Source organism: Octopus bimaculoides, chromosome 16 (assembly GCF_046866305.1).
Source record: "Octopus bimaculoides isolate indiv1 chromosome 16, ASM4686630v1, whole genome shotgun sequence".
NCBI lineage: Eukaryota > Metazoa > Mollusca > Cephalopoda > Octopoda > Octopodidae > Octopus > Octopus bimaculoides.
The window spans coordinates 7,283,661-7,307,764 of record NC_142943.1 but is presented as its reverse complement, the minus strand read 5'-3'; the positions used below and the strand labels follow the sequence as shown (position 1 = coordinate 7,307,764).

Below are 24,104 nucleotides of genomic sequence, written 5' to 3'. Positions count from 1 at the left end.
AAAAAAAAAAAAAGAAAACCTACATTTCAATCAATAAAAATGATCAAGTGAGTATTGTAATGTTGATAATCATCACCATTATCATTTAACATCCATTTTCAATGCTGGCATGAAATGGATAGGTTGGCTGTTTGCAGGACTGCATCAAGCTCCATACCAGTTTTGGCATAGTATCTGTGGCTGGATGCCTTTTCTAATGCCAACCCTTTTGCAGAATGTACTGGATGCCTTTTTCATGACACCAATGCCAGAAAGGTCACTGAGTAACCTGCAGAGCAAGAAGAGAAAGGGGTCACTCAACTGAGTGGAAGTATATTTGAAAGAGGTTTAGGTGGCATTATCCAGGTGTTGACAGGCTAAAATATGATAGTTAGACAAGCACAGATGTCTTGTTATAGAGGAAATACAGGGTTACTCTGTGGTATATATGTATATATATATATTTTATTTGTTTCAGTTATTTGACTGCGGTCATGCTGGAGCACCACCTTTAGTCAAACACATCAACCCCAGGACTTATTCTTTGTAAGCCTAGTACTTATTCTATCAGGTTCTTTTGCCAAAACACTAAGTTATGGGGACTTAAACACACACACACATATATATTTATATACGACGGGCTTCTTTCAGTTTCCATCTACCAAATCCACTCACAAGGCTTTGGTCGGCCTGAGGCTATAGTAGAAGACACTTGCCCAAGATGCTACGCAGTGGGACTGAACCCTGGACCATGTGGTTGGTAAGCAAGCTACTTACCACACAGCCATATTTATGGGTTGGTGAGAGTAGCTGGAAAGAGAATAAAGATAGTAGTGATGAGCTGTCAGAGCATACTGTCAAGGCACAAGAAGATGAGAATAAGGGAATTCGGATGATGGATCATGGATCGGACTGGTAGTGTTTCTAAGAACATAAGAAGAGAACGATGACAACAACGGTGCCATTGCCACTATTGTATTCCTCTCTTTTGTAGCTACTGGTTGTATTTGAGGAGATTTATGACACCGTTTGAAACTAGATATAATGAACCAGACGGCTGAAAGAGAAGAATGCTTTCTGCTCAGAAATAGAAACCGTTCCTTCTTGATTGTTGGGCTGGAAGCAAGCAACCAATGTGAAGTGGGAGAACCGACTCAGAATCTGCAGGTACTGGAACTGGGTTTAGGTTTAGACGAGGAAATATAAACTGCAAATAAATATATGGGGATTTAAGAAGAAAAAAAATAAAACAAAGAGAACATGATAAAGATCTCACAGATTTCTCAAACTATAATTGTACAAAAGGATTCCAAATAGTTACAGGTGTGGCTGGGCTGTGGCTCAGAAGTTTGCTTCTCCACCAATTGGTTTTGGGTTCAGTTCTACTGTGTGGTATGTTGAACAAGTGTCTTCTACTACAGTTTCAGGCTAACCAAAGCTTTGTGAGTAGATTTGTTTGGTGGAAGCTACAAGAAACTTGTGTGTGTGTGTGTGTGTGTGTGTAATTGTTAAAGAGGACAACAAACGTTAAGGCAAGGCAAACATCTCAAGTCATGTACATTATTATCATTATTATTATTGGAAAAAAGATTCAAAGTCTTACGGCTGTTTCTGGGATATCTCAAAGTATGGGATATTCCATCATCAGAGACAAATAGGGAAAATGAGAAAGGTGTAGATTAATGAAATGACAACACAGAGGACAGGAGATGAAGAAAGGGAAGAAAAAAGAAGCATAAAAGTTCACAGTTCAATTTTCCGATCTTGTAGAAATAAGTCCTTAGGTGCAATCCTTCATAAATCCATGTAGGTTAAAGTCCTGATCGTGTAAATATCCAGGAAAAAGACGCTAACATACCAATGTTCAATAACAGAATGGTAACAGAGGTGGCTATTAAGTGGTAAAAAGAAAGAATATATATTTGAGTGTGTATATGTATACACATGTATGTATCCGTATGTGTGTGTGTGTGTGTGTGTGTGTATGTATGTATATATATATATATATATTTGTGTGTATGTTTATATATATATATATATATATTTGTGTGTATGTTTATATATATTTGTGTGTATGTTTATATATATATTTGTGTGTGTATGTATATATATATATTTGTGTGTGTATGTATATATTTATATTTGTGTGTGTATGTATGTATATATATATATATATATATATATATATATATATATATATATTTGTGTGTGTATGTGTCTCTCTGCCTTGACATCACATGGTTGTTATTCCAATATTCTGCAAAAACATTGTCTGATCATTGGGGAATATAACCTTGCTTGGAAACAGGTAAGGGTTGGTGGCAGGAAGGGCATTCAGCTGTAGAAAATCAGCCTTGATAAACTCCTTCCGAACAATGCAAGCTTGGGAAAATTGAACATAAACCGACTGCAACCTCTAGGTCATTGGTTTTCAGTATCATACCAGAGTATGAGAAGTAAATGAGATGATTTTGAGGAGCAATAAGTAACATGCTGTTAGTATGAGACAATACACTCTCACATTCTCTCAAACCGTCATGATAAGAATTTAGTCAACAGTGAAGCGGTAATTAAATGTTCTAACATTACATCAAGTTAATTAATTTGGCCAGCTTGCTGAACTTAAAAGTTGTAATTGAATTTTGAATAAATAATGACTAATTACTGCTGTGGAAATTTGTGTTATTGTCTTCCATAGTGTTGCACAAACAGCTATCTGCATGCATCATTTGAACTCAATAGATTTGTAGTGGTGAGCATGTGGTTTTCTCTTTCAAAAAGAAAACGTAGTCGGTGATGATGATGGTGATGATGATGATGGTGATGATGATGATTTATAAGATTGGTAGACACCAGTTTGTTGAGCATAAAACCCAGTTATGTGAACAAATGCCGACAGTCCCATTCATTACTTGGCGAAAATGTGACACAGAGAAAGATAGAGGCTTTTATATACACCAGTTTGTAAATAATAACAATAGGGTTAGTATAGGAGGATGAAGTGGAAGGAAAATGAAGAGAGAAAGAGAGCTTGAGAGGGGGGTGAAGAACAAAAAGAATGCTTTCTGGGCTGCACATCACACAAAACATATAATGTCAGTAACAACAACAATGATAATAACAGTAGTAATAATAGGGAAAAAAGTGAACAGTGAAATTAATGGTGGCCTATGCCAGTGCTGTATAACCAGCCCATTTAAGAGTCCCCTTCAATCATTGGACAATAAACTACACTTACGAAGACCTGTTGAGGCAAGTGAAATCGCTGTTGTGGCCGATGACAGTACCACCTAATTGGCACCCGTGCCAGTAGAATGTTTAAAGCACCATTCGAGCGTGATCATTGTCAGGGTCGCTGACTGGCTCCCATGTCGGTGGCACGTAAAAGCACCATTCAAGTGTGGTCGTTGCCAGTGCCGCTGGACTGGCTCCTGTGCAGGTGGCACGTAAAAAGCACCATTTGAGCATGGCCGTTGCCAGTACCGCCTGACTGGCCCTCGTGCCGGTGGCACGTAAAAGCACTCGCTACACTCTCCGAGTGGTTGGCGTTAGGAAGGGCATCCAGCTGTAGAAATGTTGTCAGATCAGATTGGAGCCTGGTGCAGCCTTCTGGCTCACCAGCCCTCAGTCAAACCGTCCAACCCAATTGTTTTTATATCTAAGCTTAACATTAAAAACAAGCATTAATATTTGCATGCTATTATCTGTCACTTTGTGAACTTCAAGAATCATTCTAAAAAAGAATTATTTCCTGTTATCTCAAAAGTTTATGTCTTATGACATCAACAACATATATATATGTATGTGTGTGTATGTATGTGTGCAAACCTATTGAGAGAAAAGTTGAACATAAGAGGAATCAAATGCAGCATGCAAGAGAGAAGACTACATTGGTTTGGACATGTGATGCGTATGAATGAAGATCACCTCTTCCAATGCTCCCCACTCCAAGTTTTTTTTGGGGGGGGGCTTGCAAGTACTTGGTGACCCTATCAGTGCAGGTGCCACTTAAAAGCACCCGGTCCACACTGAAAATGGTTGGTGTTCAGAAGGGTATCCAGCTGTAAAAACCTTGCCAAAACTGACCTCGCCTGTGCTTGTGCCACGTAAGAAGCATCAAGTCCACTCAGCTGAGTGGTTAGGGTTAGGAAAGATATCCAGCTGTAAAAATCCTACCAAAGCAGTTACAGAAGTCTGGTGCAGGCTTTGGCCGGCTCTTGTCAAACTGTCCCACCCATGCTAGCATGGAAGGCGAACATTAAACGATGATGATGATGATATATATAACTCCTTTGTCTTGTGAAAATTCTACCTACATCTTGATTTTTGTAATTGTCATTGTATTCCCTGTTTACACTAGATAATGGCCAAATGAGTTTTAAAGTTAATACAATGTTAATGCCAGTCATGACATTTGGTTGATAGCAGTCACAAATGTTTCCATCATAGTAAGAGAGAGAGGGGGGCAGCAGACATTATGAGTGTCATTAGATAAGAGTATTCAGTTCTCCACCAAATGAACTGATATAACAAATTATTTTTAGATCCTCGCTCAGGGTTCATTATACCTAGATTTAACTATGTTATTTACTTGTTCAGGATCGAAAGCTTCTGGTCACAATTTATGTACTGTATATTATTTGTTTGTTTGTTATTGTTGTGGGTTTTTTATTTTTGTTGTTGTTGTTTGGGTTTTTTTTGGTTTTTTTTATTCTCTCATACTGATAGTCTTCATTTTTTCTTGTTCTCTTTGCAGTTTGTGCATGTCCTTGGCATCTCAAAAATCCCACAGGAAACATTTACCAGATAAAGAATCTTGTAAAGAAACCTTTACAAATGGGAGTGTAGATACACCTAACCTATCCAGTAATAATACATTCATTATGAGTATACATTCAAATCAGTTTTATACAGTGGAAGTTGGTGATTCTACATTCACAATCCTCAAACGGTACCAGAACCTTAAGCCAATAGGATCAGGTGCTCAGGGTATAGTATGGTAAGTAAATGCTTTTCTTTATATATTTCTTCTTCTTCTTCGTGTGTGTGTGTGTTCTGCACAATTTGCTTTCAGAGTTAGTTTTTATCTCGTGTGATTCTTCTCTCATTTGCATAATTTTGGTATTTTACATCTGCTGGGTTATCCTACACATTTAGGTCACTGTGTATTTTAAGAATATTTCGTTAAATAGGTGCAGGTATGGTTGTGTGTTTAAGAACTTTGCTTGCTTCCTGAATCATGTGGTCTTGGGTTCAGTTCCATCGTGCAGCACCTTGGGCAAATGTCTTCTACCAAAGCCTCAAGTCAACTAAAGGCTTGAGAGTTTATTTGATAGCTGGAAACTGACAGAAGCCCTGTTGTGCACACGGCGCAGAGTGTATGTGTGAATATGCATGCGTGTGTACCTTTGCCTAGACATCACATGATGGTTGTAAACGAGCATCATCATCATCATCATACAAGCAAATTTGTTCATTTCCAGTTCTTTTGCAAAAGAAGATCTGGCTGTAAGAAAATATTACCTGGCTTGAAACAGGTGAGGCTCGGCAACAGGAAGCACATGCAACCATAGATAAATCTACCTCAACAATTTCTGTCTGACCTACACAACCATGGAAAAACGGATATTAAATCATGCTGACGATGATGATGATCATCATCATGCATGTTGTATTTGATAGCATACATAATTACGTCACACTTTTTTTTTATTTTAAATTATTAATAAATGTCACAATAATGAAGGTATGTTGTTGTTTTGTAAGTAGCAGTAAATGGAGTCAATAGAAGGGTTAATGTAGTGACTTGAAACTTTTACTAGTAAACTAGTGTAATTGTAACGTAGATAATGTCGCTCGTTATCAGATGTGAACTGTAAGTCGTTTAATACAACAACAGCAGGATTTTAAACATAATAGTTGCAATTACCAGTTGTAGACTTTGAAAGGGTTAACTTGTCGAAAATAGAATGTAAACATACTGGATGACATATTAACACATGAAATTTAATCTCTTACTCCCACTGTCAAACACAATGTGTGTATGTGGGGGGAGGGGTAGATATGTCACACACACACACACACACACACACACACACACACACACACACACTCCCTTAACTCTTTAGCATCCAGATTATTCTGTCAAAAGTACTTCTTATTTATTCCCATTGTTTTCAGTTAATCATGAATTGTCTTGTAGCTTCAAGATTTTTGATGATGTGATTGTTTATTTTTAGAAGCACATTAGGAGTGATAGGCCAGATCTGGCCAGTTTGAAGATAAAACAGGCACAATATTTTGGGTGGATATGGCTCGTTTTAATGCTCAAAGTTTAAAATACCTGCTTAAAATAAAATTTTCATCCCCTGGAAATCATTTAAATTCTTTTGTTACAATATTCCTATTGACATGTGGAGGCGCAATGGCCCAGTGGTTAGGGCAGCGGACTCGCGGTCGTAGGATCGCGGTTTCGATTCCCAGACCGGGCGTTGTGAGATTGGGATCCTTTGGAAAACCTTCTTTAGGTCAAAACATACAAAGAGTTAGTTTTTCTTTGCAAAGACTTATTTCTCAGAAATTTTGCATCATTAGTTCCATATCATAGTACCAATGCTAAATTACTTGGTTCGTATTCTCTGGCACTCAGCCTCTCTGTCTCATCTCTTACCACTTCTATAATTTCATTCATCAACCTGTGACCTCTGTAACTTCACTCCTGTGCACAAATTTTGTTTACCTCTGTATAATTTGCCTAAAACTACATTGGAGATGTAGAAAATAGATATATGGATGATGATGTGAAAAAACACAGGCTGCTGTTTAACAGAAATCTATTTTATTCTCCAGAAAATGGGATGGTTGTGTCTAGAAAGAATGTTGTAATAGTAAAAAGGCTTCTAATTCAATCTTATGAAATGATCATCATCATCATTATCATTATCATGCTGGCATGGGTGGGATGTGGTTAACCAATCTATGTAATCCAAAAGAGGTTTCAATGTTCATGAAATGACTAGGAAAATTGGATGAAATCAGAGTTTTTCTGTTAAGTGTATTGTAACAGAACAGTCATTGAGCCAAAGTATAAAGCCAGAAAGGCTCTATAATGTGTGTGTGTGTGTGTAGAAGTTTATATACACAGTATGTCTCTATGCAAGTGAGTCTGTAGAAATGGTTTAAGCAGTTCAGAAAACTTAACTCAGTTGATAACAAACCGCTTATCTCTGTACAAAAGGCACAAATGAAGTGCATTACATACATGCAAATAGAATCTGCAGAATAGAGTATATATATATATATATATATATATATATATATATATATATACATACAAATAAGTCTCTATAAATTCTGTGTACATACTTATGTGTGTGTGTGTGTGCGTGTCCATGAGTTTATAACTTTATGAAGTGACAATCCAGCTAATTCATGTTTTCATTATGAAAGCTGGAAACTGAAGAAAATTCATCCAAAATAAAACATTCAAGTAAGAAGAGGTCTCTGACTTGTCTAGAAGGACAGCTATCATTCCCAAGAAGAATACCTATCATTCATAGGTTCATCATTTTACATTCGCCTTTTATACTAGCATGGGTTGGACAGGTCATCGTAGTCCAAGCCAGTTCTTGTTTAAACATATTGCCCTTTTTGAATGTTTCATTTTGGTATGGCTTCTGTGGTTTGATGCACTTCTTTTTCCCAGCCACTTTACAGTGTGTATTGAGTGCATTTTAATGTGGCACCAAAACTGAAGAGGTTGTCTTTGTCCTCAGCAAAAGACTAAAGAGTTCTCACGACTTCACATTACTTCCATTTATTCAAGAGAGTCGTGTTGAATGAGAGAGTGATGTCAGAGAGAAGCAAAGTGTGAGGGTGAAAGAGGAGAGTGTATGATGGGAGAAAGAGTGAAAGAGATGAGTGGGTGGCGGTGGTTGAGGAGAGGAACAGAAGAGAGACTTTGACGGCAGATTCATGTTCTTTTTTGGTAAAGGATATTGAGTATAAAAACAGCACGAGCAGTTTGAGGGGGAAAGAGAGAGAGATTGGTAGGAAGGAGTAGTGGGAGTGTTGGAAGACAATGCATGAGAGAGTAGCAGTGAGAAGATAATGATAGCTATCAGTAATGAGTGACCCGGAACAAAGAGAGTCATTTGGTTAAGCAATACAGAAGGGTGATGGTAGGAGGTTCTCAGTATGGACACACCTTATACTATATCCTATTATACAGGTGACCTGGTGCAGTAAATTGGAGAGAGGATAAGTGATAGATGAAAGAATACTGAGGGTAGTAGATAGACTAAATAGGAACATAATGAAGAAGAGATCCAAATGTTGATATGCTAGATATCCACCCTTCATCACTTCCACCATTTTAATGTCCATTTTGACCTTCTTGAACCGGTGGGTGGATATTTTACAGCACTGTATGCCTTAATTCATTACAATCCCTTTATCTCTTTCATTCAATTCAGTTCCTTGTAATTAGTCTTCGCCACGTCACCAAATGTCTTCCCAGAATTCTCTTTCCCAAATATTCCATCAAATGTCTTCTTAGAATTCTCTCTCCCACATGTTTCACCAAATGTCTTCCTAGAATTCTCTCTCCCACATGTTTCACCAAATATCTTCCTAGAATTCTCTCTCCCACATGTTTCACCAAATGTCTTCTTAGAATTCTCTCTCCCACATGTTTCACCAAATGTCTTCCTAGAATTCTCTCTTCCACATGTTTCACCAAATGTCTTCCTAGAATTCTCTCTTCCACATGTTCCACCAAATGTCTTCCTAGAATTCTCTCTCCCACATGTTTCACCAAATGTCTTCCTAGAATTCTCTCTTCCACATGTTTCACCAAATGTCTTCCAAGAATTCTCTCTTCCACATGTTTCACCAAATGTCTTCCTAGAATTCTCTCTTCCACATGTTTCACCAAATGTCTTCCTAGAATTCTCTCTTCCACATGTTCCACCAAATGTCTTCCTAGAATTCTCTCTCCCACATGTTTCACCAAATGTCTTCCTAGAATTCTCTCTTCCACATGTTTCACCAAATGTCTTCCAAGAATTCTCTCTTCCACATGTTTCACCAAATGTCTTCCTAGAATTCTCTCTTCCACATGTTTCACCAAATGTCTTCCTAGAATTCTCTCTCCCACATGTTTCACCAAATGTCTTCTTAGAATTCTCTCTCCCACATGTTTCACCAAATGTCTTCCTAGAATTCTCTCTTCCACATGTTTCACCAAATGTCTTCCTAGAATTCTCTCTTCCACATGTTCCACCAAATGTCTTCCTAGAATTCTCTCTCCCACATGTTTCACCAAATGTCTTCCTAGAATTCTCTCTCCCACATGTTTCACCAAATGTCTTCCTAGAATTCTCTCTCCCACATGTTTCACCAAATGTCTTCCTAGAATTCTCTCTTCCACATGTTTCACCAAATGTCTTCCTAAAATTCTCTCTCCCACATATTCCATCAAATGTCTTCCTAGAATTCTCTCCTCCACATGCTCAGCATTTCTTTATACACCTAAATGCATCACATACCTGTACCAGCACAGTCTTCTCTCTTACATCTGATTCCTCCTATCCAGTTTTTCTCTCAGCTCATTTGTTCTCTCATTCATGCACAGTAATGTTACACATCCATTGAAGTATACTCACTTCATATCTCAATAGTTTCTACAAATCTTTTCCATTCAGGCTCACGTTTCACCACCATGCAACATCATGCTGTATACACAAGCATCACACAATCTCCTTTTTGCTCAAAGAAAGAATCTCATTGTTGCTTGTAGAGGTAATAGCACCCTGTACTTTGACTACTATGCTGTCAGAACACTCACCTCTTCTGTTAATTAGGTTATTGAGGTAACAAAACCTATTAACTAGTTGTAGGGAGAGACCTTTTTAGACATTTGAAAAATCTATTTCACATGTACTCTAACTACCCACTACTTGGTCTCTATCTATTGCATACAAAGTCTACCTTCTGTGTTAACCTGTTCTGGTCTCTCTGCACCACTTATGCATCTGTGATTTATAGTGGATTTGCTGTTTGGTATTTCTCTTCACATCTTTTCTGTCTCATCAGTTTTCCTGATGCTATTAGGACCTCATCTTCTTTCATTCTTACTAAAACTTTAGTCTTTGCTAAGTTTTGAATCCATGCCTAGAGTTCCTCTCTTGATATTCTATAGATTCACCTGTAAGAATTAGGCCATCAGCTTCAATGAGTGCTCACAGGCAGTCAGTTTTAAACTCCTCTGTTATGGCCTGGAGGATTAATAAACTATCATAAACAAGAAGGGAATGAGACTTGAACCCTCGTGAAGCTTTATGTACACACAAAATCTGCCATTGAACTCATAACTAAGTCTCACTTTGCTAACCACACTCCTCAAGCCATTCCAACTACCCTTAGTTTCTTTAATGACTATCAGTTGCATACTTTGGAACCATGTCGATGACCCACTGTAATTCAACGAATGCTAGATACAGGGGCTCACTCCATCTACAGTTGTCTCACTTTAAAAAGGGCATCAGTGGCACCACTTCCTGATACAGAATCAGAGAGCATTGCTTTCCCATCAGTTGTATTTTAACATTTTGCATTAATTGGTTGGTGATTAAAAATCCATTCCATCTTTCTGATAAAATGATGTGCAACCAAATCATGAAGTAATCACTGCAGAGAGGCACCTTTCTACAAGAACTGGTATATCAAACAGCACTGACCTATTCCGATGTTTTTTCCATCTCCATGAAACTTAATTGCTCTCTTTACAGTGAAACTTATAGCTGCACATCTGCTGGCTCTAGGGTGCCAAAACTCACCCTGTCCCATTGAACAACCTCTTATACTAACAGCTGAATGCCTCTTCATTCTCATTGTCACTTAGACTACTGTCATTTCAAACTCTTCCAGCAATCATCATCATCACCATTAACATCTGTTTTCCATTCTGGCACAAGTTAGACAGTTTGTCTGCAGCTGATAACCCTGAGAGCTGCACCAGACTCCATTCATCTGTTTTTGACTTGGTGTCTATAGCTCTTCCTAACTTCAACCACTCTACAGAGCATACTGGGTGTCTATTACATGTCACAAGCACAAGTGCTTTTTACATGTCACCAATGCTGGCCATGGCCACAATTTCACTTAGCATGAGAGGTTTTCTCAAGAACAACAAGTCGTCAGAAGTCATGACATCCTAATTTCTCTAAACACACCATATTATTGTTTGAAAGACTTTAATTTCTCTTCATCCAGCTTTCACAGAACATTGACATAGTCTGCTCTTTACTTCTCCCCCAGCCACACTTGTTCTTTATTCATTTTATGCAGTTATGTTCTGGTATTTCTTGACATGAATATTAACCCTTGTTCATGCACTACCTGCATAATAAATAACTCAGACACTCCCATGTCCCTGGCAATGGACCCGGCTGACTTGGAGGGATCATTGTCAATCATGGTCTAGATTTCACCAACAAATTGAGGAGTTCTTTTCTTATCAGAACGATCAGAATGAGTTTTCTGAGCTGCCATACCTTCCTAATCACCATTAGACTCATCCAACTCTTTCTGAATTTTCTGCATTGTCCTCAGATTGACACCCAAACACTCTGAAATGTTTGTATTGGAGCTTCTGGCATAAATGCCAAGCAGTACAACATGCCGTTTCCAAATTTCTGGCAGAGTGAATTGTGTCAGGGTGCTGTTTTTCTTACAGGCGGTGCCCAACTGACTCTACTGTACAGTTGCCAAAATCAAAAACAAGGCGCATGCATGAAATTAAAAATATGAAATGGCAACAATTTACCCATCACACCCTGTATATATATATATATATATATATATATATATATATATATATATATATGTTTACACACATACACAATTAGGGAAGGATGCAGGATGCCTCCCAACCATGTGGTCTTGGGTTCAGCACCTTGGGCAAGTGTTTTCTATGTCTCCAGCTCAACCAAAACCTTGAAAGTGGATTTTGGAGATGGAAACTGAAAAAAGCCTGCCATATATACTTTGTGTGTGTGTGTCCTTGTCTAGATTTCATGTGATGGTTGTAAATGAACATTATCATCATACAAGTAAGGTTGTTTGTTCCTAGTCTTCCATAAAAAACATGTCTAGTTATGGGAAAATATTATCTTGCTTGGAAGTAGATGAGGGTTAGCAACAAAATGGGTGTTCAACCATAAAAGTTTTGCCACGACAAATTCTGTCTGACCCATGCAATCGTGGAAAAGTGGATGTTAACTGATGATGGTAATACATACATATGTGAATGTATGTCATCACCATCATCATTTAACATCCGCTTTCCATGCTGGCATGAGTTAGATGGTTTGACTGGAACTGGTAAACCAGAGATCTGCACCAAGTTCCAGTCTAATTTGGCCTGGTTTCTAGGGCTGGATGCCTTTCCTAATGCCAACCACTCCAATATACAAACTAAATCAAAAGCTCAATCAGTTGTCCATCTGTATTTGTGACAACTTTTATTTTTCAAAATAGAAATGATATATTTCTAAATCTCTCATAGATATTTATGCAGTAGCAGCATGATAAAGTGATAGCATGTTGTCAACTTAATGTGACAGCCCCTTAAAAGGGAAGAATTCTACTGTTATTTAGCCCAAGGAAACACCCTTGAAAACATAGGGCTAAATAACAGTAGCATTCTTCCCTTTTATGGGGCTGTCACATTAAGTTGACAACATACTATCACTTTATCATGCCACTACTGCATAAATATCTATGAGAGATTTAGAAATATATTATTTCACTTGAAATATATATATGTTTTCAAAGACAAATAGGCATCAACAGCTAGCGAGCTATGCTACTCCAGACTGATGATGAGCAACGACTCTGAAACTAGTCTCTGGATGCTGGCTTTGCTGGGTGGAGGTGCTTGTCTTCACTTTGAAAACATAAGGACACAGGAAATGTGTCAAGTTCAACAAGAAACAGTGTTTTCTGGGGTTAAATAACAGTAGCACTCTTCCCTTTTATAGAACTGTCACATTAAGTTGACAACATGCTATGTTATTTTTCGTATTGAATTAAAAATTAAGTCCGAACAACTACAAGAACGAATCCATTTCCTGCTCTGCTTTTCTGTGAGTACGTTCTAATTTTAAGCATGTGTCTCGAGTAGGAAATTTGAGTGTCACTAGCAACATGGCATATCCATAGAATGGAAATGGATCATTTGGATCTTATCCAAGAATATTACGTCTACAGAAATTCCATGGAGATATACATTAGATTAGAATATTATATAATAAATAAAATTAAGTTTTTCTATATACTCTCTCTCTCTCTCTCTCTCTCTCTCTCTCTCTCTCTCTTTCTCTCTCTCTCTCTCTCGTCTCTGCACTTTGTTATTGATATAAGACAAATAATGATTACATTAGAAATGTCTTCTCCCATTATTTGAACAAGGCTGTTGTGTGTTGCTAAAGTGACTTAAGTCATTTGAATATTCAGTTAAGGCATGAAATTAGAATTTCTGTTCGCATTTAATTTTCTCTATTTGTAGGATAAATATTAGGTTAGTAATATGTCGATAATGACGATGATGATGATGAATAGACATGACTGTGTGGCCAAGGCATTACATTCGGACATATTACAGCAAAGAGGATTTAAAGTAGAAAGAAAATGGCACCAGCATCAACCGGAATGTCTAATAGAGAACGACCATTATAAGGTCTTATGGGATTTTAATGTACAGACTGATCACAGACTTCATGCAAGATGACCAGCTATTATGGTTCTGGACAAGGAGAGAAAAGAGAGTGCGTCATCATAGATGGGGCTATATCTGCAGATATGAATGTAGTGGTCAAAGAACAGGAGAATATAGGAAAATACCAGGATTTGGCCAAGGAAATATGACAATTGTGGAGGGTTTCTCCAAAAGTAATCCCAGTTGTTATATCATCACCAACAGACTCAATGGTTCCCTTATTGAGATAGGTGTAACTACAAAAGTTGCATTGATTCAGGAATCTGTTCTATTGAGAGCAGTAAAGATTATAAGAAAGGTTCTCAATTATCTAAGGAAGCTGATTGTGACTTGGTATCAATGGCATTGATGCTGGAAGTAAAACATTCATGCATACCATGAATAAAATTATTAATAATAGTAATAATAATAATAATAATAATAATAATAATGATGTTGTTAATGATAAAGAAGGGAGCTGAGAAGTATATTAAGCCACTCCCTGGTAACTCCAATTTCCATGAGCTACAAAAGATAACCTTGATGGGTACAGCCCATATACTACAGAAAGCACTCTCCATCTGAAATGGAATAAATGTGGTGGTAATTTTAGCATGCGTAGCAAAACAAAAGTGCCCTTGCTACTCTTGGCCTTCGGAAGATGCCCGGTACTAAAGCAGCTCAAATAAAGTTATAATGAAAGGAAACCATAAATGATAATGATAATAATATTTTAGAGGAGCAGGGTTCTCAGTTACATCAACCCCAGTGCGTAACGGGTGCTTGCTTACTTCATTGAATCCTGAAAAGATGAAAGGCAAAGTCAATCTCAATGGAATTTGAACCCAGAATGTATAGATGGATGAAATGCCACTAAGCATTTTGTCAAGCATGCCGACGATTCTGCCAGCTCACTGCTTTAAGCATTGTAATAATAACAAAATGACTGAAGAGAAGTTTTAGAAGAGAAATTCTTTCTGCAAGTTTCTATGAATGGTTTTTGCCAAGAAAGTATTTCAGAAAAATAATTTTTAAGATGACTATGAATTCCTTGTATATTTTATCTTTATCTTTCTACTTGTTTGGTCACAATATTTCACTCTTCATATTCTTGTGGAAGGAGGTGGGATACATCTCCCATGATGCCAAACTTCCTGGTGTGAATTAACAGATATAATTACTAAAAATGCTGTACAAATGAATCCAAAGACCCCATCTTCAGCAGTTAGATTTGTAATAAAAAAAAAAACAATAATGATTTTTTTTTCTTTTTCTCTTTAAACAGTGCTGCCATTGACAATGTGAAACAAATAAGTGTAGCAATCAAGAAGCTAAGTAGGCCATTCCAAAATGTCACACATGCTAAACGGGCCTATCGAGAGTTTGTCCTTATGAAACTAGTTAATCACAAAAATGTAAGTATAAAACTTCTCATTTGGTTTGTGCTTCAAAGATTAAAGAATATTCATGTTTTAAAACCTCTTTTCCATCATCTTTTCATTTTATCATCATCTATTTGTCTATATCCCAAGGTCTCTCTTACCAACTTGCATGAGACCTCAGGATAGAGTATGAGGGAGATGGTTGGATAACATCTGTAGCTTTGGTTGGTCTAACTTGGAAATCCAGCTGGAATATTTGCTAACGGTTGCTTGAAATGGGACCCTTTGGAGGGTCCCCACAACCGTCACAGGAATAGTTAGCTAAGAAGATGGATGGATCTTTTCATATATTTTTCAATTTTTGTGTTAGCTATGATGATTTGGCTTGCCAGTACCGCATGACTGGCCTTCGTGCGTGTGACACGTAAAAGCACCCACTACACTCTCTAAGTGGTTGGCATTAGGAAGGGCATCCAGCTGTAGAAACTCTGCCAAATCAGATTGGAGCCTGGTGTTGCCATCCGGTTTCACCAGTCCTCAGTCAAATCATCCAACCCATGCTAGCATGGAAAACGGATGTTAAACGATGATGATGATGATATGATGTATATACTTGGGTAGTCACCAATTGTATGACCACAGATTTTTAATGCAGAGAGAATTCTCTAAATGGTTTTAGTTCTTGATGTAAGCTTGTTATTCAAGAACTTTGATTCGGTTCTGTACATGTGCTGTTGAGACACAGGAACCAAGTTAACTCATTTTTGATAGCAAGTATTTTCATATGACATAGTACCCTCGTTTTATTTTTACTGACCATGGTTAGCATGTTACATCAACAGCAAAAATTTAATCAGCACAATGTGAGTTAAAATGATTCTTGTTCTAGAAAATAATAGCAAATGTTTTAGAAGAACAAGTTGGCTGCTACAGTAACAACTACATAAATGTCCTCTTACTTTCAGTGATGAATTGGTATATCCAGAGGAGACAGGTATTGGCACCAGTTTCCACCAATCACTGCTATTTAACAATAAACATCGCCCTTTCAAAGCCTAGCCAGGCTCATGGGCCCGGTTTCCCGGTTTCTATGGCGTATGTGTTCCCCCCAGCTGGACAGGACGCCAGTCCATCACAGCGTTACTCAAGAAACAGGAAAAAAGAGTGAGAGAAAGTTGGGGCGAAAGAGTACAACAGGGGTCGCCACCACCCCCTGCCGTAGCCTTGTGGGGCTTAGGTGTTTTCACTCAATAAACACTCACAACGCCTAGTCTGGGAATCGAAACCGCGATCCTCCGACTGCGAGTCCGCTACCCTAACCACTGAGCCATTGCGCCTCCCTGCTATTTAACAATACCTCTTTAAAAATTTAGGTGGTTTGTTGTAGAGCTTAGGAGTGAAACATTATTAAATGGTCTACTGTGTTTAGACTGTATTGTTGAAATTAGGTGAAGGTAGATGTTCACTTCATTATCAGCAAATTCGAAGGTTTATGTTGAGGTCTCATCACTGATTTGTATGTGTATGCATGTACTAATGTTGAGCAAGCAATGGCCTTCTTTACCCTATCAGGAAACATTTTACAAGGATTAATATAATATAAATTTACTAGAGATTTCAAGGGCTAGTGTTTAGCTTTTTTATGGTTTTAAGCAGATAGATAAATCTCCTCTTAGGGTACTTGTATATTTGGCAGGTAACATTAACGAAAAATCCAGTGACTACATTACCATATAGAATTAAAATAAACAAACAGTAACAGTGAATTTGATCCCAAAGATCTAAGAACTTGTAGAATAATGCCATATCCGCTCAGCCATTCAACTTCTTTAGAGCTAAACAATTTAATAACCTTCCAAACTAACTTGTAATTCCAGCACTCTCAAATTATTCATATTTTGACTTCACCTGGGACTACATTTCACATTCATGATGAAACCATCTTGTCTGGGGAGTCAGGATTTGTTGTATGTTGGTTCTCCTCACTGCCATGTTTTTTTGTTTTTTGTTAAGTGGAGATGAGATTAATGGTTATCAGAGACAGATAAGGTGACCTAATCAGTGTGCAATGGCTGATTTCTAAGGCCTCATACATTGAGCACAGATTTAGGGCCTAGGCAGCTATGTGAAAATGTCATTGGATTAGATCTCTTCAGTTGGCTGCTACTGCACTCTTGTGAGATCAGTCCTGCGAGGTACCCGTCTTCAAACCTCAGCTAGGAGTCAGTAAGCCCCTGGTAAGCCAAGGCTAAATTATAGGTTTCATTCCCAGTTAATTGATTTCATTTTTTTCAAGGTCAGTCAGCATTATTCAGGGTCAAAAGTGCTCTGAATTGGAGAAAACTTTAGAGCATCACTCATGATGCTATACAGTACTTGTTATGTTTTTTTGTGTCTGGGTTCAAATCTTGCTGTTGCCTGCTACTTTGCTGGTAGACTTAATCTGTCACATGGTTTAACACCACCATCTGGTCCTTCAGTACCTTTAGCCAAGCTCCCTGTTTTGCAAGCATTCAGGTCAGGTCTTGAATCTCAGAACAACTCCCTTTTCTACCTTTTATCAGTCTTGGAAACCCTGAAAAGGATTATGAGCATTGCCCCTCCTTTTGACTAAACAATTAAAAAAAAAAAAAAACTTATTACAATTTCTGGCCCCTTCTCTGGTGACCTAACATCCGGTTCAGGATTATGTAAAATTTTCAGTTTTCAGACTTGAGAATTTGTAAAATCTTCTTCAGTTTATCATCTAAATTAGGGTTTCTCAACCATTTTTTTCATCTGTGGACCTCTTTGATTACTATTTTATTCTGGTGGACCCCCATAGCCATTCAATGTTTAAAAACTAGTTTTATAGAAGCTTCTTTCAAAATTCCTCTTTTGTTTTTCACACATTAACTTGTTGTGTAGGTTAAACTATGTAAAATGTTAGAAAAAGAAACCTATATGTTTTTTTTGCAATACACACCAATACATACATCTAAAGCAAATATTCTTCTCGGGTCCTTAAAATACTGTAGTGGGTTCCCAATTTACTATTTTGTTGTGTGGACCCCGCAAAAATCTTATATGAACCCTGGTTGAGAACCATTGATATACATAATCTCTCTCTCTCTGCATTGACTTGCCCACCACCAAAGCCACACTACCCCTACAGTCACCATTACCCTCATTACCAGTGGACTTTGACAGTGTTTCCTTCTGTGCCTATTCATCTATTTCATAATCTGCCTGACCTTGTTTGACCAGTGTCAATCATCCATGCGGTCAGTCCAGTCGTCCAATCCGTCGTCCCGCTATAGCTTGTCCTGCTGGCTGCTTGCTTATTAACATCACAATCACCTCCACTAACACTTATTACTACTACACAATACAGAAATTACTACTACTACTACTACTGCTGCTGCTGCTGCTTTAAAATACAGAAATCATTAGCATGGTTATTATTATCATCATTAATTACTACTACCACAACCACCACCACTACTAATAATACTGATATAAAATACAGAAATCTTTAAGCATGGCTATTATTGCTTCTGTCATTTATTATTATGACTATTACTATAACTACTAGTTGTACTACTACTAACTACTGTTACGCCTGTGTTACTATTTGATATTACAACTATCACTGTTGTTATATCACCACCACCACCACCACCATCATCATCATCATCATCATTATTATTATACTGCAGCTATTGATTTGAGGCAGGCATGATTTCCATTGGAGAGCACGAGAGTTAGGTGAAAGCTGCAGTGTGTATGTATAATACTGTGAAATCTGGTTTTATTTACAGAGTACGGAATAGCGATATAGTGGTGGTGGTGGTGGTGGTGGTATTGGTACCACAGTTAGTAGCCAGTGGTAGCGGTAGTAGAAATGGTTGTGGTAGTAGCAAATTTGTAGTGTCAGAGGTAGGTGATGTCGACGACGATGGTAGCAGCATCATCAGTAGTAGTAGTAGTAGTAGTAGTAGTAGTAGTTGTTTTTGGGGTGGCAGTCTGAGTTCTTCGACATTGGTATTGACTGCTAACTAGTCCAGAAGATATTGATCTATTTTTTTATATTATTATTATTATTATTATCATTTATCTTTTATTTAGTTGTTTGTTTCATTTATATTGTAATTTATGTGTTAAATATGATTTATTTCACATAAGGGCTAGACAGACCCTTAAAGGTCAGTCCCTTCCCCCATCTCTTTCCCTCTCACACACACACACACACACATACACACGCACACACATACAATCATCATGGTCTTTTAATGTCCACTTTTCCATGCTCACATGGGTCAGATGGAATTTGTTGAGCTGGATTCTCTACACCTGGATGCCTTTCCTATTGCCACCTGTTTCCTGATAACCAGATATGTTTACATAGAAGATAGGAAATGAAAGACACCTCATGCATGACAGTGACACTTGTTTACGACTAACATGCAATTTTAAGACAAAGGAACAGTAACACATACTCACACACACACACCAGGCTTCTTTTAGTTCCCATCCATCAAATGGCCGCACAAAGCTTTGGTCAGCCCAGGACTATAGGAGAAAACACTTGCCCAAGGTGCAAGTGAACATGTGTGCGTGTGTGTGTATATATACACATGTGCATTTATAATGTAATACAGACGCACATACATATAAATAAAAGTGCATGACCTGGTGATTAAGGTGTTGTGTTACCAATCACAAGGTTGGAGGTTCGATTCTTGGGCTGGACTACAAGTAGTGTCCTTGAGCAAAACACTTCATTTAACAATGCTCCAATCCATTCAGATGAAAACAAGTACCAGTTATAACTAGGAGATTAAATCTGCAATGGACTGATTTCCCGTTCAGTGGAGAGTCTTGTTCTTTTGGTTACCTAAATGTCACAGAAAGAAAGTTAAGATCTGCCCTAATGGGTCTAGGCATAAGAAAGACAAAAAAAAAGTGATATATATATATAAAGCACATACACACTGGTATTCTAAGAAACCAAATGTATTTATGTGTATGCAGGTACATGTATGTACACATATATATTTAAGTGCGTCTGTATATTGTCTCTCTATCATCTTTCAGCCTCTCAACACCTGACCCCCTCTGAAATACTTCATCTCCCCACTTAGTCAAGGGGTCTTTTTCCTGACATCTCTGGTGCCACCAGCACCGACAGAGCACGCAGTACATGCGGCAAAGTAGTTGATGTTAAGAAATGCACCCAATCATAGAAACCAAGACAAAGCTGTCATTGGAGTTTGATGTGGCCCTGCAGGCTTACCAGATTCTTTCAGACTGTCTGACCCTGCATAGAAAATGGGTATTAAATGATGATGAATGTTTATTTATATATTTGTTTGTGTACTGGTTTCAGTAGAATAGCAGTTTTGATGTGGAACCATGTTCTGAGCAGAATGCAAATTTCTCTATCATTTTGATAATTAACTAGGAATCCTTTAATTTTTACGATTCACAAATGGTACAGGTGTGGTCTGGATAGACACTGCCTACCATGCTTCTCTGGGTATACACATTGTTTTAATGTCCACTTTTCCACACTTGCATGGTCGGACAGATGATATTGAGGCAGATTTTCTAATCAGACACACTTCCAGTCTCCAACTTTTACTTTGTTTTCCCATGTCCACATGTCCAGACATATTTTTGCAGGATATTGAAAATGAATGTCATTTATTTACTACAACCACACAATGTCAAGATAGGGAGACACAAACATACACACACACACACATACCTATACAATTGGCTACTATCCATTTCTATTCTAGTAAATCCATTCTCAATGCTTTGGTTGGCCCAGGGCTATAATAGAAGACATTTGCCTTAGGTGCCACTCAGTGGGACTAAACCTGAAACCATGTGGTTAGGGAGCAAATTTCTTAACCACACAGTCATACACACATGTGTATTCATATATATATACAGACACACTACACACACACATTAAAAATATCATACATATATAGATATTTTGGCGTTAGGAAGGGCATCCAGCTGTAGAAACTCTGCCAAATCAGATTGGAGCCTGGTGTAGCCATCTGGTTTCACCAGTCCTCAGTCAAATCGTCCAACCCATGCTAGCATGGAAAGCGGACGTTAAATGACGATGATGATGATGATGATATAGACACAAATATGTAAACTTGGTACTTATCATCGGACTTGTCAGGGTTTGGTAAAATCATACAACCTGCTGAAAATAGCAGCCAAAACTCTCGCAAATCACACTTTTAAATAAAGGCTATATTGAACATTGTTGTATAGTTCTCAATATACAAATGATGGGATTATCCCAACTGGAATATTTTTCATCATAGTTTCACAGCTACAACTGATCTCTGACTACATCACAACACTAACATTTACTTAAAACTAATGAAGGGTGGGATTTATATGGGTGCATGCTAGATTTGGCAGCCAAACTTCCTTCAAATTCCACCCTACAGTCTTAAGCTAAGAAAGGAAACGAAATTTTAATCTTACATCTACAAACAGATGAAATGTGTGTGTGCCAGAGGTCTTCAGTCTCATACATTACGTAAGACACCCAAGAAAAATGATGAAAAACAACTTCTAAAATGAATGTGAATCCCAATCTTTAGCCTTTAGGTACAGGTATGGCTATGTGGTTAAGAAGTTTGCTTCCCAACCACATGGTCCTGGGTTCAGTCTCACTATGTAACACCTTAGACAAATGTCTTCTACTATAGCCTCAAGCTGACAAAATCCTTGTGTGGATTTGGTGGACAAAGACTGAAAGACTGTTGTATGTATATACGTATGTGCATGTATCTTTGTCTTGACATTGTGTAACAGTCGTAAAACAAGTGTCACAGTGTCCTTTATTTCCAATCATCTTTGGAAATATATCCAATCATTGAAAATCTGCCTCAACAAATTTCATCAACCACATACAAACGTAGAAAAGTGGATGTCAAAACAATAATGTCATGCTTGTCTTTACGCTCTACAGTTTACACCTGACACAGTGTTTGACCCTCAGAGGCAATGTTATAACTTTCCTATCTTCACCAGATGAGATGTTTATGTAAATACATAACATTTGTGTGTGCTTCTATATATCTTCCTCATTTTAAATTTACTTTTCTGTGCTGGTATCTGTGTAATGTCTCATCACTTTGTCATCTGAGATGTACTCTCAGCCTCCATGAGGTTTGTCTATTAAAGTAAGAGAGCACCCTCTACTCGGTATCAGAGCACCCTCTACTCGGTATCAGAGCACCCTCTACTCGGTATCAGAGCACCCTCTACTCGGTATCAGAGCACCCTCTACTCGGTATCAGAGCACCCTCTACTCGGTATCACTTCTTCATCAGAGTTCCCTGCTCTCTTAGACAAGTTGCTTTTGCTATGGCTTGCAGAATTCACAGCCACTCTCTTTAGTCTTCATTTTTGCTTATTATATATTTGTGTTTATATGTCAGGTCACTCCTGAATGCTACTGGTAACATGTACCCCAGTACAACCTGTTACATGGCCGGGTCATCGATGACTAAATCAGCAATCCCACCAAGTTTGTTTGGTGAGGAGGAGGACTATTGGACATCCTGCAGGATAAAAAACAAAACTTGTCTATGGGCGGAGGAACTCATATGAGCCAACAGCCATCCAATAGCATGTACATGTTACAGTCAGGTCAGGTTTCCTTGATTTTTTTCCCCCCTGCTACTATGTAACCAGTAATACCTGCCACATGAAGATTAATGGAGGTTGTCAGCCTTGGAAGGTAGTCCATCTACAAGAAGGAAAACTCCGGCTCCAAACCTCTGCTGTGTTGCAGTGATACCCAGGCATGGGAAAGATCCAGGAACAAACCTCAAGGAAAAATCTGGAGTTGGAGCCCCTAAGGCAGTTTGTCGTTTATTATAACTTCGTTCTGGTAGCTCCTGCAACAGCACTGCTGCCAAACTGTTACAGCCCTGCTATTCGTTTGGACCCAGCAGTGTTGTAGAGAGAGGGGCCATGCTGCATGAGCAACATCCTGTCCCCCGTAACACATTGTCTAGGCTTGTATGTTGTATTTAGGGGCTCCAACTCCAGATTTTTCCTTGAGGTTTGTTCCTGGATCTTTCCCATGCCTGGGTATCACTGCAACACAGCAGAGGTTTGGAGCTGGAGTTTTCCTTCTTGTAGATGGACTACCTTCCAAGGCTGACAACCTCCATCAATCCTCATGTGGCAGGTATTACTGGTTACATAGTAGCTAGTAGCAGGAAAAAAAAAAATCAAGGAAATACTTGTGTTTTGTGTGTATAAATGAGAGCTTAATCCATTTAGATCAGCGTTTCTCAATCATTTTTTACTTATGGACCCCTATAATTCTTATTTTACTCCAGTGAAGCCTCATAGCCATTCAATGTTTAAAAAATCCTGTTTTTATTATTAAATAGATATTAGGAATTGTATTAAAAAAGATTAAAATATTTGGTGTATTGTAAAAATATAACCAATTTATTGCACATTAATTCTAACAACAAAATGTTATATGGATCCCCAAGGGCCATATGGACCCTGATTGAGAACCGACCCCATCACCTTTCACATCAGTACAGTTCTTCACAGTGACTCCGCTTTTTACTGCATAATACTGCAGTCCTTGTGAACTGTTGGTACAAAGTGTTTAGTAGTTTTCTGCTACTTTCCTGTATTGGCAATGTGCCCTCTGCCAGCACTTCCTAAACTTATTCTGTCACAGAATCCTTATAGAATATTTCAAAAGAATCTCAGAACCCATTCCTGTATTTCACAAACAAACCCCGCCATTTTAAGTTTCATAAAACATTAACCGAAGCAAAAATTATTTTAGCGAGAGAATGTATTTCTCTAAAAATATCATGTCATAATATGACTTTTATGAAAATGTGGAAGACTATTTAATTTACCTGATTTGTAAAATACCTTTTTCATTAAAATTTCATTAAAGCACACCTCATCTTGAAAGGATCCCA

The 24,104-nt window shown here is 38.0% G+C and overlaps 1 protein-coding gene across 13 annotated transcripts in view; it reads left to right on the top strand.

Annotated features, from left to right (window-relative positions):
• The window catches only part of LOC106878992 (stress-activated protein kinase JNK), a 130,122-nt gene that overhangs the window by 69,224 nt on the left and 36,794 nt on the right, over positions 1–24,104 (top strand). For all 13 annotated transcript variants that reach the window (XR_016244557.1, XR_016244558.1, XR_016244556.1 and 10 more), the window contains 2 exons: positions 4,736–4,978; positions 15,024–15,153. Coding sequence is in view for 8 of the 13 variants with exons in the window: in XM_089364069.1 (XP_089220195.1) it covers positions 4,736–4,978; positions 15,024–15,153 (373 nt within the window). In the remaining 5 variants the exon portion in view is untranslated. The remainder of the gene's footprint in view (positions 1–4,735; positions 4,979–15,023; positions 15,154–24,104) is intronic.